We start from the raw sequence: 15,176 nt of genomic DNA, 5'->3' as shown, positions 1-15,176 counted from the left end.
ATAAAAAATAAATTATAAATAAAAAAATACGATAATTAAATCAAATAAAAAATATTAAGGAAGCGAATCAAAATTTCATAAATATATTATTACAATTTAAACTCAAACATAATAAAGATAAAAAAAAATAATTAGTCGAAAATAAGATAACACAATAGATAATTTTAAAAAATACATATATAGTAATAATGAAAATATTATAACATTAAACTCGAAACTAAATAAATTACTAAATAAATATATAATAATAATAAGAAGAATATACTAGTAGAAATTTAAAATTAATTTAATAAAATTATTATACATAATAAAATAAATAAATAAATAAATAAAAAGACAAAAAATACTATATCTGTTTTCGTTTTTTTTTTTCTTTCTACTTCTCTTCTTTCTCTTCTATTTTTTTCTTCTCATTCTTTTTTTCTCTCTTTTTTTTTTAAAAGATTTTTTGCATCATAATATGGACAAAAAAATTAATAAGTCAAAGAAAACAAATTTATTATAAAATTTCCACTATATAATAAATGATAAAAAATTATATGCATAAATAATATATAAAAGTTATAATGATATTTTTTCATGTGGAAAATCTTTCGAACTATGTACAACCAATAATCCCAACGTTTGAAAAAAGCAACGAATTACGAACACTTCTTGAAGTGTTGAACGAAAATTTTATAATAATTTTTGTTATGGTGATTTTGGCTTAATCTCTTAGGTATATATATAGATATACAAAACTCTAATTTTATACATATTTTGTTATTTATTATCTCGATAAATCTGGATTTTTTTAGATTATCTCTTATCCTAACAAATTTTAACTAATTATCCAAACTTATTATTTAAAAAATAAAAAAATTCCAAAATTAAAGTGTTTTGTGCTTTTATATATATATATATTAATATTAATATTAATATTAATTTGGTGGTGGGCTTTGTGACAGAGAAATGGCCCCCAAATAATTGGTCCAGCAAGGGCCCATTAATGATTTTATGGAAGGAAGGGTACAGATCTTCAAGCAAACATCTTTAACGGCCATCCCGTGTTTGACGTGTCATGCTAAGTCCACTTGCTTAAAATAAAATAAACCCTGCCTGAATTTTAATATATATATATATATATATAAAGAAAAATCTACGAGTAATTAATTAATCAATAATATTTGAATTATTCATGAAATATAAAGAAATCAATTTTGAAATATGTACATATCAATTTCTTCGGTATTGAATCGATTATAAGAAGGTTACTCACATGGGCGATGTGATGTGCAAACCGTTACATTATCGATGAATAGAATTGGGTCCCATATATAAATTATGTTTAAATGCATTCAAGAACTGGTGGGCTTGTGAATGAAATTTATAAATATGTGTGTGGACGTGACTTGTTGGGCAGATCTATTTCTGTTTATTTATAGGTAACAAATAGATATGCTGCTTTTAGATAAAGATTTATCACTTGTTCAATTTTGTGGCATTCTCGTACTCACAATCACAGTACATTTTATCTGGAGGAGTAAATGGTGTTTCATTTTGCCACGTCGGTGATATATCATTGATCATAAGCCAATTAATTTTTATAATAATAATAATAATAATAATAATGGAGGATGCATGTGATGATTGGTGAGCTGAATTTGCCATATCTGGCAACACACACATGATCATTAATTATCAGTGAATTTTATATGCATATGTATATATAATTACCATATCAAGTGATTTTATTGCAGGCGAGGGAGACATGGAATAGATTTCCCAACATTTGGGGCCTATCGTATATATTTATACATTTTATTTGCAATCACACCTTCATTTTAGTGACCTTTTCAGCCATCGCTTCACTGGGACACCACACCACATATATCAATAATAATAACAATAATAATAATAATAATAATAATAATTGTATATAGAAACTGGAGTGAGGGAGAGAGGAGGAGGTGAAAACGTGTAGTACTGGTCGTACTCACACAACACTAAGGTTGTTGTCAAGCCATGACGTGGAACCATCTTATTCGCAAATTTCGCTGTCGGTCGTCTATTATTTTTATTATTATTATTATTATTATTATTCTCGCTATTTTTATTACCCATAATTAATTCATACACTTCATATACTTACACAAAAATTTATTAAAATAATTCTATCTTATGTCTTAATTTTATATAATATAATAAATTATATATACTATACTCCCTTCGTCCCATAAATATATCTTAAAATAAGACTATTGTTTTTGGACGGACAAAAATAGTAAATAAGACTATTGTATTGGAATAAAAAGAGTATTTTATTTTGTTATCGAAAATACATGTTCTATGGAGTAATCAGCTATAATTAATAGTAATAACCGGGTGAAGCATCCGTAGATTCATCGTTAGCATATCCGCTGTGCCTATGTTATTGAAAGTTATTGTGGGCCGTATCATACTGAATCACTCGGCCCATGAGCCGATCCAAGACATATAATCCACTTAACGGGCTTGCATAATGGGCCTATGTTCAGCCCATACATACAATTAAATTAGTTAACTGAATAACGGTTATATCCAAATCTAACCACATTTATTTACCCCTATTTATTATTTATATATTTATTGATTTTAGTTGCAATTTCGTCATCCATGTCAGTTCGTATATATTTACAGAGTTCAGTCAACTACCAGCTGATCTCTCTGCTCACAATAAATAGACCCACAGTGCCACGTGGCATTTTTTTCCGCGAAGTTCCACCACGTATCCTCTCTCAGGCCGAGGGCATTCTCGTAACTTCAACCCCAAAACGCAGTCTGGCCATCGCCCCCTCACTATAAATACGCAAACTCCGAATGCAGCACAGTACTGCACAGCACTTCACCATTTCCGAAAATCGCAGCCGGCGGTTCCCTGCAATTTCCGATCAACAATGGCGTCCGACCGCGAGAACGCCGAGGTGTACACCGGCAACGACATCTGCAAGCGGAAGTCCATGGAGCTGCTGGAGAAGATGCAGCTCCCGAGAGGCATGCTCCCCTTGGACGACATCGAGGAAGTCGGCTACAACGAGGCCACCGGATTCGTGTGGCTGAAGCAGAAGAAAAGTAAGACGCACGTTTTCCGGTCGATCGATCGGACGGTGTGGTACGACAAGGAGGTGACGGCGGTGGTGGAGAACCGTCGGATGAAGCGCCTGACAGGTGTCAAGAGCAAGGAGCTCCTCATCTGGGTGGCCATCTCTGATATTTCCATTCAGGACCCCAACTCTGGCAAAATTACATTCACCACCCGGACTGGACTTTCCCGTACTTTTCCGGTCTCCGCTTTCGAGGAGGAAGAAGACATCAAGAATTGATCTTACATAAAAACACATATCCATGTTTTCATCCACCATCAATATATATAATTAATTAATAAAATAATTCTGAATGCTTCAGAATCTCAGTGTTTTAGCTTCATGACAGTACTATGGTGACAGTACTATGGTGTTAATTACTTGTGGGGGTATCTCTATGCAATAAATTCACTTCTTATATACAGACGCAAACTATGAAAACATGCGTAATGAGCTTGGCAGGCAGTATGCCAAATTTTGCAATAACCTACGGCGTGCACGTCTAACTACCTCAAAGTTTCGAAGCTGCATCTGTGCTGTACTGAAATAAATCTTCAACCAACTGACTTGTCGGAAGGTGGATCATATATATATATATATCCCAAAGGCTCACCGCATACACACATTCAAAGTTAGGCTTCTTAATCACATGCTTGGTTCAAATCCAAATCCGAGAATGGAATGAAATATTAATTGCTGCAAGAAACGCGGCCTCGAAAGGGATATGGATAAATAAGGATCATTTTTCACCTTGGGTGAATATCACCCAGCAGGCGGCCCGGAGGGCTTTTCTTCTTATGAGTTTAGAAAAATTTAATTTGAATTTAATATAAAATTAATATTTAATGAAATGTTATGTAAAGAAAAAAAATATGCGGAGTCTAATAATAAAATTTGATAAAATTATGCTAAAGAAATATACCCTTAATAAAATCAGATTTATCCGGGCACTATATATACATTTTTGTCGGATTATAGAACAGACAAAACGAGGTTTACCTGTTATACATCCAGCTCGAGATAGAATCAAGAATTTAATGAGAATTTAGAAGCTTTCAGCTATACAACCAGAATTCTGTAAATAATCGACTGAGATCAAGGCTCTGTTTATAAAAAAAATTATAAATAGTAAAAGTTTAAATATTTGATGTGACGTGAGAAAAATATATTATTTAATGTAGTATTTGAAAAAAAAAAATAGTACTAAAATTTCAAAATATGTTTAAACAAAGGCCATATATACGTAGAAACCCATGAAGAACAAGATTCTGGCTTTCCCTCTACTATAGTGCTCATGTCAATATCTTTTTCATCAAATTTCTCTATTTCTTTCCAAGCTTTCAACCCTAAAGACCAAGCAAGCTTCATCTGCCATTCTTTCCAGAATAGTCAAGTTTTTAGTCCTTATTTATTCGTCTCAAAACTTCTGCAGTTATTCGACCATGTTGCTGCTGCTGCATGTTCAGGCTTTACAATTACAGGGGCATCTTGATTTTCATTATCTTGCAATATCCCTTGAAATTGAAAGCCATCCGAAGCAACAAAGGATTTAGTTGTCTCGGTGGCATCATCATTCCCAAATGTATGATTCTTGCGTCCAAACATAACTCCACCAACACTGCATCATCACCAGGTTCCAGTTATATTGCTTTCTTCCCCGCAGCTTCAGCCATTGCCAAGTTCCCGTGCTCGAAGCACCCTCGCATCACCGATTTCCAAATAACAGCATCGGGTTCTAGAGGCGTCCCCTCGATCAAACTTACTGTTTTCTCCACACACTCTGCTCGACTCGAATGAAAAGATCCACCATGCACCCGTAATGCTCGATCCGGGGTTTAATTGATTCCATACCTGCACATAAATCTCTCAAACAGTTCCTCCCCTTGAATTACCAATCCTGAATGTCTGCAGGCTGATACAAGTGTGAGCCCGCTGGGAGTATGGATCCTGACTCCGCGGCTGAGATTCACGGTGGCTAAGGTGGTTACAGATGTGGCGGATCGCCGGCGAGAAAACGCCGGTAAGGTGTTTGATATTTGTTCTCAACAACATTGAGCACCCTCGCCATACAAAAGTTACAACTATTTCGTTCCAAAGTCCAATCTGATTATGAATTAATTATTATAATATTATTTATATTGATCTAAGTGTAGCAGATGTATAGAATCACTCGTTAAATAATAATAATAATAATAATAGAAGAAATATTTCAATGCATTGAGTAAACGCTAAGAAATTCACACGTACGTACTTGTGTGATTATACTAAACGACATCCCTCAATTGATAGAATTTTTGCAATTAAGATCCATCTAAATTAACCTTGCATTGAAAAAAAAAATGACAAAAAAAATTATTCTACTCTTCATGATTTAAAAATGAGCATTCTTTACTCTACCCTTGACAGACCTGAAAGAAACCCAAAACCACAGCTTTGATCAAGACTTGAATCTTATACATACATAGTGTTCTAGCTGAAGTGATCAAGATGATCATCTTCTTAATTCTTGACAGATGATGGCGATGAGATCAAAATCTTGATTCCTGCAATGATCGTAAGGTAAAGTCGAGCCTTCATTTTTCATGGGCCCTGTATTTCATCAGGGGAAAGATTGCAAAAGAATGCGACTGAATTGGGGTACAAATTGTGGCAGGGCGATGATCCTGACGGCGGCACGTAGCCTTTAGGAAGCATGGCAGAGAAGCGCCTCTCGTCCAACTTGTCCATCATTCTTCTTCGTCTTCTTCTTTTCTTGATTGGACTCATTTCCAGATGACCCTTCTTGTTCTTGTTCAAGAAGGCTGCCGATGACTGATGCTTCTTGTCGCGAAAAGCTGGGTAACCTGTCCGGGAATAAACAGGGGGATTGGCATGGTGTCGAGCCGTGGAGGCGAAAGGGATGATATATGAGAGGAGAAGGAATAGAGCGATGTAAATGCAGACAATCTTGCTGTTGCAATGCCCCATGATGGATGCTTTGATGTTGAATGAATGGCTATGGCTAAGCTTTTGTGTGTATTTGATCAAGAATGGAGATTGGGGGGCTCTTTCTTGATTTCTTGGGGGGCTAAAGTGGAGGTGGATTTGGCACTCCGAGATGGTAAATCAAAGACGAGGGATGCCTTTAAAATTGTGTAGCTACACGAGGAATTTATATATTATATACATTGTATATATGTACCTGTGTAAAATTTAAGGATTTTGTTGACTTTGCCCTCGGGATAGTGTCAACATTCCTTGGAACATCCGTGCTTTCAGAATCCTCCTCATGCGAAACTTAGGCCTCAAACTATGGCTACTCCTTGCGACTTTTTAAGCCTACTGCATTTGTTAAACTAGCTTCTGTAATATCTACGTAGGAGTTTGCCCCGTTTGATTCTAAATGATGTCTTAAGTAGACCATTCTGAGTGAGGTGTTTACTTGAACTATGGATTGCAAAAGGGTACAGCTGAGACCGGACCGTTGACCTGAAATAAACCGGCAGACCATCTTCCATGTGTGTGTGTACCGAATAAACTTCTCTTTGAAAGCAGTCTACGACCGGTGCATCTCCGAATTCCTTCCTGCACTTAAGCCTATTAATTATCCTCTTTTATCTAATCTAAATTATCTCGACCGATTTATTCGGGCTCAGATTTACGCGGAGAGGCGCTCGTTGATATTTGCCGTTTGTGTACGTGTTTAATTTCGAAGTTTCGATTGTTGATCGGAATATGTCGAGATCGCTGCCTTATTCGATGAAAGATGTGCATTACGACAATGCCAAGTTTCGACATAGATCTTTAAATAAGGTTCGTTTTCTGTTTTTCAGATCTTGCGTTTTACCTAATTGTTTTTTCAGCGTTTGTGCATCAAAATTTGATCAGTTGCTTCTAGGGTTCTTCATGTAGATTTTGGAAAATCCTGCTGTGCCGTGCCCGATCGTCTTCTATAGAGAGTTCCTAGTGTATGGATTAGGCAGAGGGAATTTGTGTTTTTAGACGTAGGTTTTACAAAGTTAAAAGTAAATTGGCAATTCCAGCTTGCTCCTGTTGTTTTTGGCAATTCATGGTTTGAAAACTTTCCCACTGAACTTAAGATTTTTCTAGAACACCTTCAAATTCCAGCTTTCCTTTGATATGAACATTTCCTGAATTAAAGGTAACACATCATTAGTTCTTTCCAGGTAATCACTCAGAATATTCTTAACAGCAATTTAAAACAAGAATGTATAAAATGCAGCACAGGAAGGTTTCTTGTCTTAGTAATGATTTTTGGTATAGCCTATCTCATGCTGACACACACGAGCCGCATTCCATCATCATCAGATGGTGTGTCGAAGAATATTGGCACGGAGGAAAATGGAAGTTTCTTCACTGATGGGAAAGGCAGATTTAGAAAATTTTGGAGGAAGGCACCTCGGCTTCCACCTCGGCTATCGCCCGATGAAATAGCTGCTAGAAATGCATCCATTCATATATCTGACAAGATAGATTCCAACTCCGAATGGAAGGCCAGGCAACAAAAGGTCAAGGAAGCATTTATTCATGCATGGTCTGGTTATCGGAACTATTCAATGGGCTATGACGAGCTTATGCCTATTAGCCGTAGAGGAATTGATGGCTTGGGAGGTCTAGGAGCCACCATTGTGGATGCTCTTGATACTGCTATGATTATGGAACTTGATCAAGTTGTCCAAGAAGCCGGCACTTGGATTGAAAAACATCTCCCAGAGAGGATTCAGGAGAAGGGGCAGGTAAATTTATTTGAAACTACAATACGCGTTGTAGGTGGTCTTTTGAGTGCTTATCATTTAAGTGGGGGTGAACATGGTGGTAATGCTTCAACAAAAGGACCTAAGCCAGCTGTCTATCTTGACAATGCCAGAAATTTGGCTGATCGTCTGCTACTTGCCTTTACATCCAGTCCGTCTGCTATTCCCTTCAGTGATGTTGTTCTCCGTGACCCTTCTGCACATGCTGCTCCCAATGGATTAAGCAGCACTGCCGAAGCTTCAACTCTGCAGCTAGAGTTCAACTACCTAAGTTCTTTGGTTGGTGATCCAAAGTATTCTTTGGAGTCTATGAAAGTGTTGGAACACATGAAGACTCTGCCAAAGGTCAACGGACTGGTTCCTATATACATGAAGTAAGGATAAAATGTTGTTTTTAAGAATATTTGCTATGTAGGCAATCTAGTGCAAACAACCACTTTGAGAGTAATTTTACATCCTTAATTTGGTTAGGAAATATACCTTTTTGCTTAGGCAATTTGTAATGCTATATTGTAATTTTTTTCTTTTTTTTGTTACTGAGAGATTTAGCTTGGGTTTCTAAAAATTGTTGGTTGTTAAGAATAACAAATTCAGGAACTATTCCATGGCATCAGAATGGAACTTTTTCTTAAAACGTGGCTACAAATTAGAATATTCCATTGAACTTAACATTGTTTGGTGAAAATCCAAGTATGTTCTATTTTAATATCTTTTTGACAGTGTAAGTGAATAAGCTTTTGCTATATTTTAGATAGCAATCATAAAAGAGTAGAGTGATAGAAAGTTTCTTGTGTATTACCATTTATTTCAGAAAGAGCTTTCTGTAAATTAGTTTTCCTCCTGCAGCCCTCATACAGGTGACTTTAGCGGGGAGAATATAAGACTTGGATCTCGTGGTGACAGCTACTATGAATACCTTATAAAAGTCTGGCTTCAAAACAAAAATTTGACTTATTTGCAAGATATGTACAAAGAATCAATAAAAGGTGTGAAAGAACTACTTGTTCGGAAATCTGTGCCCAACGGGTTGGTTTTTGTGGGAGAATTGCCTAGTGGACGTCATGGTGCCTTCAGTCCAAAGATGGATCACTTGGTATGATATTTTTTTCATATCTAGAGTTCTATTCAGAAGCATGATGATACTTTCTAACTTTACCAACTTTTGTTAGCTTTGAAGCCTTGGGTTGAAACATAGCAGGTTGCACAGCTAGATTTGGATATAGATATATATATATATATATTTTGAAATATTTGCTAATGTTATCCATTGAACGTATTTATCCTGCTGAATACTGTTGCCAGAAAGCTCCTTACCAATTTTCAGTATGTATGCTGACTTCTGTGAGATGCATAGTGACCATACAATTTCCTTTTACGCCATAAATCTTATCTAATTACAGAACAGTTGCCATCCTTACATTTTCCCATTTTCATATTTATGCTTTTGATTCTATTCAACAATTGTGAGTAGGTTTGCTTTCTTCCTGGCACTCTTGCTCTTGGTGCCACAAAGGGCATCACAAAAGAAAAGGCTATGAAAGAGAACTTGCTCACTTTTGAAGATCTCGAAAATTTGAAGCTCGCCGAAGATCTAGCTAAGACATGTTATGAGATTTATGCTGTAACTTCTACCGGTCTTGCTCCAGAAATAGTGTACTTCAATGAGGAGGTCAGCTTGATACTTAATTTTCTTTTAGATTACTTATTTTATTCCCAGGAGCTTGTGCCGCTTGGATCAACACTTAATTTTCTTTTAGATTACTTATTTTATTCCCAGGAGCTTGTGCCGCTTGGATCAACATCTTGTTGAATTACAGATATTGTCATAAAATGACCATATTGAATCAGTGTTAATGATATGATTTCATATTAAACAGGGGCATAATGGAGGTAGTTATGGTGGTGGAAATAAGAAATCAAAATATGTGGATGACATACTTATAAAACTTGCTGATCATCACAATCTATTGCGCCCTGAAGCTGTTGAATCAATGTTCATCTTGTTCCGGATCACAGAAGATCCCAAGTATGTTTTATTCAACTATTGACTGGCCTGAAAATTATGGAAATGCGAATTTTGGTATCTTGCATGTTTATCAGTTGCATCAGACTATTGAACTATCCATGGTTGCTTCAGCTACTTGCCAATTTTCCTGTTAGGTTGAGCATTCTCATTGTGTGCATGCAGGTATCGCGAATGGGGTTGGGATATCTTTCAGGCATTTGAGAAGCACAGTAAGGTTGAATCTGGAGGCTACACATCGCTGGATGATGTTACTGTGATTCCTCCACCTGCTAGAGACAAGATGGAGACCTTTTTTCTGGGTGAAACACTAAAATACCTGTATTTATTATTTGGCGAGAAGAATGCCCTTCCACTGGATAAGTATGTCTTTAATACAGAAGCTCATCCATTTCCTATTTTGAGGTAATGATGGCAGGAAATGATGCTTCCATTATGACGGTTTGAGTTGGCTTTCCAAAGTGACTGGATTTTGTATTTGGAAGAGAGTATCCAGGAAGCCATTGATGCATGTTTCAAGTTCAGAAATTTTAATGGTGTCCATGCTTTTGCTCTCTTGAGCTATTTGTTGTCGATATACTTCAAGTGTGTACCTTTTGTTGTACTTAATTTTAATGAGGGAACTTTACATATTGAGAGTTAAAGGTAATAGCATGCTCAAAATCCTGGAAATTGTTTTACAGCTGACCACCTAGGCATACAATTAGATAGTATTTACACTTTCAGGATCGGAAAGTTTCCGTGTAAATGGTTACACAGATTTCATACACTCCTTGTCGCCTTCAAAGGAACACATGGATTGATTGGTGCAGCTATTAGAAACCTGTGTATGCTGCTTTTCAGTTTCCCTAGCTATGCATTTTTCTTATTATGGTTGTTGTATGTTTTTAACTTATGCCATAATCAGCCTTTTCATACTGGCTTGACAGAAAAAATAGATGATCACCATCTCGTATGACATTCAGGTCATCTATTTCTGTGTTCTCTTCATTTACTACAGTTGTAAGACTCTCATCTCCAAACTTTTGACCTGCAATTTTGGAATAAAGCAATGATCAGATCTGCCAACTGGGAGTACTATTGTTTTAATCACTGGTAAAGTTTCATTTGAGGCTATTTCTTGTATAATATTTCCTTAGTCTTGTGTATGATTATGTTTAGCCTATTTGTCATCTTTTGCATTACTATATTTCAAGGAAATGCATACCTGCTATTTTGAGTAACTCCTGTAATGAATCAGGTAGAATTATTAGCTTCGGCAGTTTCTTTTCTGAACTTCGGTTATTATGAAACTTCATGTGAATGGTGACTCTCTTCTTCTCGGATGATACTGCTGCTGGGGTGGCTGAGCATGTTGGACTGCTTGTGCTGATGCACGAATGTTTACTGTAATGATCAATGACTTCATCTGACTTCTTGTTCTTTTCGTGATTCAGTATGAGATCATATATGCCTCTATTTGAGTGTTGTTTCGCTAATGCCTTTGGTGTCCATCCTCCCTCATCTGGTTTATTCACATTTGCTCCTCTTTCCAGCAGCATCCTGACCATTTCCAGATGCCCCTGTCGAACTGCAAGGTGAAGATCTGTTTGGACAACACTTTCACTTCCTCTGTTGTGGTAACCCTGGGTGTGGTCTGCTGTTACAAACCCCGAATCAGGTCTATCCACACTTCTTTCCTGTTTCAGTGCCTCTTCGGATGAATAGTAGTTCTGTCCCGTGCAACTATCGTAGCCTCCTTTAGGCTCCTCACAGGGATGCGTCTGGGCTGGATGCTGTTGGCTCTCTATGTCAAAACCTCCAAACGCTTTCAGTTTCTTGAAACAAAGGTAGTGAAATCAGTTTCTGTTTACCACAATATAGCAGTAACTATTATTATTATTATTTTTTATGCTAGATGAATATTTACCAGGAATAGATTTTTCATGACTCTACTCTCATCTTCTGGGCTGCCCCGGAGAATGTTGAGGAATGCCTTCTTGTTCAGCCTTAGAATCTGAGATATTTCAGTAGTTCGAATGCAAAATGGTTGTGGCTGTTCGCATAGTACCCCAATTTCCCCGAAAATCTCCCCTGCGGAAGCCTTTCCCACTATCTGCATATGCATGCAGGAAAATGTTAGATCTATAATACACGTCTGTTTCTTTACATATAGAAAGCTTGTGACTTACTTGTTCATCTCCGTCCACCTTAGCAATGAAATCCTGTCAGTAAATGTTTTTACATATTATTAATTCTGCTATTCTGATTGTTATTGAAACTTGTGAGATTGAACTTTACCACTGCTCCTGAGACCAGAATGTATGCATCTGTAGAAGCCTCATTTTGTAGGATCACGTCTTCTTTGGGAGGGAAGTACTCGGCTTCCATTTCAGGGACCTTTCAGTCCAACATAGATAGAGTCATTACAATTTCTGAGGCAATGTCGATAGAATCAATAGACATGTATTTATTTTTTTGCATTTTCCAGGTGCAAAGAGGATAGAAGGTGTACCAGCTGCAAAAGGAAGTCCTGGGAAACTCCCTGGAAGAGAGGAACTTTCTGAACAACCGGGTAAAACAGATGCTGCGCAATGCTGGATCGCATGGCTTTTGGGAGACCATTCAGGGTCTCTTTCTGGTTCAATCCTTGTGTCTTGAATTTCAGACAGATGTGCGACAAAACCTGTTCTTCAATCCGCGAGGGCAGTTGGTTCCTTCGGGTGAATTCTGAAGCAGCACGAATGGAATCCCTCTGCAGCAAAAAGGTCAGAACTTTGATCAAGATCAACTTAAATGCCCGAGACAAGAAGCAGCTTGTAAGGGTCCTGGGCATACAAAGTTTCTGGTGCGGCTGGTCCAGTGGACCACGAGGTTTGTCATGTTTCCTATGAGATACGACGTAAGTCCCAGGTTGAAGAGCATGTAGAAAATGTCAAACAGCATCTCCCTCGGGTTCTCAGCATGCAAGTCGCCGTAACCTGTAGTGGTGAGAGTTACAATCGACCAATACATTGCAGTCACGTATCTGTTCCACAGGCTCATCTGCTTGAAGTTTGGATAGACAGCACCAATCCAGGTTCTTCTCGGCTCTGGGTATCTGTCAGCAATCAAGTAGTTGAAGCACCCGGCGCAATGCACCGCGAAAAGAGTCACCTGAAATGATTCAGAGGGAATGGCTCAATTGACAGGACTGACACAGCAAGTGAGCTCAGAGTTCTCAGGAAATGGACTCACGGATACAAGTTTAGTGCAACGAGTCCAGAAGTACTTGAAACGGATGTCTTTCTCGAGCCTGGAGAAGAACACAGATCAGTAACCTTTGTGAAAACAGGTACATATATAAATATATATATATATATATGTTGGACTCATACTTTGCGAAGAGTGAGCTGACACGCCTGAGTCGCCAGAGTCTTAGCATGCTGAGCAATTTAAAGCCTAGACCACCTCCATGATCTGTGAAGAGGAGTGTCAGAGATTGAAATGGTATTGTGGAGCAGACATCAAAAGCGAACCACGTTGCTAGATACCTGTTCATCGAGCACAACTTACAGGTCATATATTGAGCTTATGGCAGGGTAAGGATCTCCATTCTACAGAAAGATGAAGATACTGTATTACTTACCTTACTGCTATCTTCTTAGGATCATCAATCAGAATATACGACTCACTGTCCAGATACGCCACGAAGAAGGTGAGGACAATATCAATGGCAAAGAAGCTGTTCACAATGTTGTCGATGACAAACAAGGCGTCCTGCTTGTAAGCCAGGAATGCAAACTCAAAGGGAGAGATCCAGGCCGAGTAGACGACGAGGAGAATCAGGAACATCTCCCAGGCCCTGGAGAACAGCAACACCCGACAAGAGCGTTAGCATACATGACTAGAGTGTAAGCATACATAAGAAGAGCTGGAGGAATGGACTGGGAATGGCAAGTCCACCATCACTTACCTATACCGAGGATTAAATGGGGATATTATATTCCTCCGAAGCTTGATTACTCGATTGATTCTAGCTCCAAGGGATGGAATAAGATGAGTGGAGAAGAACCCTCCTCCTGCCTGGGGAGCTCCCATAGCGGCGTTGCAGTCCTGCACACAGAAGCACCTCATTGAGGTCCCGGAACACGGAAACAACATAATTGGCTCTGAACTGAAAGGTTGGTGATATGATGCCTGTAGGGAGAAAGAATGGGGTGCTGCATATATAACTTACGCGGGGGGAACTACTGTAAAATCCTGGTTTAATTTCCATTACAGCATCATGATCAGGAAATGGAAATGGAATTAACTTGTGAGAAAGTGGGCAAGTGGCAGACAAGGAGAGGCGTCTGAGGGCCAAGTGAGAAAGAAGAAAGAGTTAGCTCTCAGGTTGCAGATGAGAAGGGAAGAGATGAGATGAAGGGGAATGTATGTACGTATGTCTGTATGTAAGTAAGTATAATGGTCCAGGTGGGTGATGTTGGTGACCAATGGTGGAAGTTCCATCTCACCATTAAATTGTGTGGGAGAGAGAGAGAGAAAATAGATTGTTGCATATGCACAGAACACTCTACCCGGCCCAGGCCGCCCTCCATGCACTGGCCCCCGGCCGGTTTTCTTTTCTCATGTGAAAATCTTCAGAGGGACCATCTATCTCCATTGCAGCAGCAGCCACAATAAGAGGAAGGAAGGTTTTGCATGACTTGACAGTTGACAGACCGCCAGCCCGCGTCCGTGCTGCCACGTGGCCCGAACAAGGTGTTTGTATTCAAATTGCAGTACACTGCCCCTGCCCCACATTTCACCGTATGTATGTATGCCTACTCTCTCTCTCTCTCTCTCTCTCTATACTTGCTAGATATTTTTATTATTGTTATAATTGTTTAATTATCGTTAGTATTGTTTATTTATTTAATTATTATATTTATGGGTTACGTAGAAAGTGTTAAACGTTTTGTGATGGGATGGGATGCCATATATATCACGTGTGGGGCCGTGGCAAGCACTCTTGGGATTGTAGCTTTGGATCGTGTCTAGAAATAGGAACATTTTCTATATTGCTTGGCTTTTCTTGCACCGAACGGCGTCGTCTTGTCACTGCTATTGTTTGTTTGTTTCTGACACGTAAATAGACATTAGATTAGAGCATTGCGATTCAGGAAACAAGATATGTCAGGTAAGACAAGAATGTTCAATTACATTAATAAATCAGAGGTGCAGGTTGTGGCTAAGCTATGTTTAGCAGTTAAGTACTTAGGGTATGGTAGGGTAGGGTAGTGGGTACTCACCAAGGGACCCTTTTCCACTCGTTTATCTTAACAAACTTGTGTGTGG

General features: G+C 38.2%; 3 protein-coding genes across 5 annotated transcripts; 2 read left to right on the top strand and 1 right to left on the bottom strand.

The window, feature by feature from the left end:
• Positions 1-2,851: 2,851 nt before the first annotated feature.
• On the top strand, positions 2,852-3,533 carry LOC127247852 (uncharacterized). Its single transcript, XM_051269895.1, has one exon. The coding sequence runs from the start codon at positions 2,916-2,918 to the stop codon at positions 3,339-3,341; it is 426 nt and encodes a 141-aa protein (XP_051125852.1). The 5' UTR covers positions 2,852-2,915; the 3' UTR covers positions 3,342-3,533.
• A 2,997-nt stretch (positions 3,534-6,530) lies between these two features.
• LOC127247321 (mannosyl-oligosaccharide 1,2-alpha-mannosidase MNS3) lies at positions 6,531-10,508 on the top strand. 3 transcript variants are annotated; one of them, XM_051269139.1, is made up of 7 exons: positions 6,531-6,645; positions 6,737-6,893; positions 7,268-8,229; positions 8,702-8,948; positions 9,327-9,524; positions 9,733-9,881; positions 10,044-10,508. In XM_051269139.1, the coding sequence occupies exons 2-7, from the start codon at positions 6,816-6,818 to the stop codon at positions 10,285-10,287; spliced, it is 1,878 nt and encodes a 625-aa protein (XP_051125096.1). In that variant the 5' UTR covers positions 6,531-6,645; positions 6,737-6,815; the 3' UTR covers positions 10,288-10,508. The 3 variants fall into 3 exon arrangements, with proteins under 3 accessions (XP_051125096.1, XP_051125097.1, XP_051125095.1); XM_051269140.1 differs by lacking the exon at positions 6,531-6,645 and having other exon boundaries at positions 6,652-6,893; positions 7,365-8,229; XM_051269138.1 differs by lacking the exon at positions 6,531-6,645 and having other exon boundaries at positions 6,652-6,893.
• Positions 10,509-10,510: 2 nt separating this feature from the next.
• Positions 10,511-14,552, bottom strand: LOC127247320 (potassium channel KAT3-like). The gene is made up of 11 exons (XM_051269137.1): positions 13,813-14,552; positions 13,486-13,701; positions 13,235-13,390; positions 13,095-13,152; positions 12,696-13,013; positions 12,373-12,612; positions 12,159-12,257; positions 12,050-12,082; positions 11,788-11,973; positions 11,086-11,695; positions 10,511-10,908 (listed from the first exon to the last, which is right to left on the bottom strand). Exons 1-11 carry the CDS (start codon positions 13,998-14,000, stop codon positions 10,766-10,768), a joined length of 2,247 nt encoding a protein of 748 aa, XP_051125094.1. The 5' UTR covers positions 14,001-14,552; the 3' UTR covers positions 10,511-10,765.
• Between the last annotated feature and the right edge of the window lie 624 nt (positions 14,553-15,176).

This window comes from Andrographis paniculata, unplaced genomic scaffold (assembly GCF_009805555.1).
Source record: "Andrographis paniculata isolate CXL003 unplaced genomic scaffold, ASM980555v1 Contig32END, whole genome shotgun sequence".
NCBI lineage: Eukaryota > Viridiplantae > Streptophyta > Magnoliopsida > Lamiales > Acanthaceae > Andrographis > Andrographis paniculata.
The sequence above is the reverse complement of the archived record's forward strand: the minus strand, read 5'-3'. Positions and strand labels throughout refer to the sequence as shown.

Coding starts and splice junctions, on each gene's coding strand:
- LOC127247852 (XM_051269895.1), top strand. CDS start 2,916: ATGGCGTCCGACCGCGAGAACGCCGAGGTGTACACCGGCAACGACATC.
- LOC127247321 (XM_051269139.1), top strand. CDS start 6,816: ATGTCGAGATCGCTGCCTTATTCGATGAAAGATGTGCATTACGACAAT. Junction 6,894..7,267: donor GACATAGATCTTTAAATAAG/GTTCGTTTTCTG, acceptor AGTTCTTTCCAG/GTAATCACTCAGAATATTCT. Junction 8,230..8,701: donor CTGGTTCCTATATACATGAA/GTAAGGATAAAA, acceptor TTCCTCCTGCAG/CCCTCATACAGGTGACTTTA.
- LOC127247320 (XM_051269137.1), bottom strand. CDS start 14,000: ATGTTGTTTCCGTGTTCCGGGACCTCAATGAGGTGCTTCTGTGTGCAG. Junction 13,702..13,812: donor CCATTTAATCCTCGGTATAG/GTAAGTGATGGT, acceptor GCTGTTCTCCAG/GGCCTGGGAGATGTTCCTGA. Junction 11,696..11,787: donor TCATGAAAAATCTATTCCTG/GTAAATATTCAT, acceptor CTTTGTTTCAAG/AAACTGAAAGCGTTTGGAGG.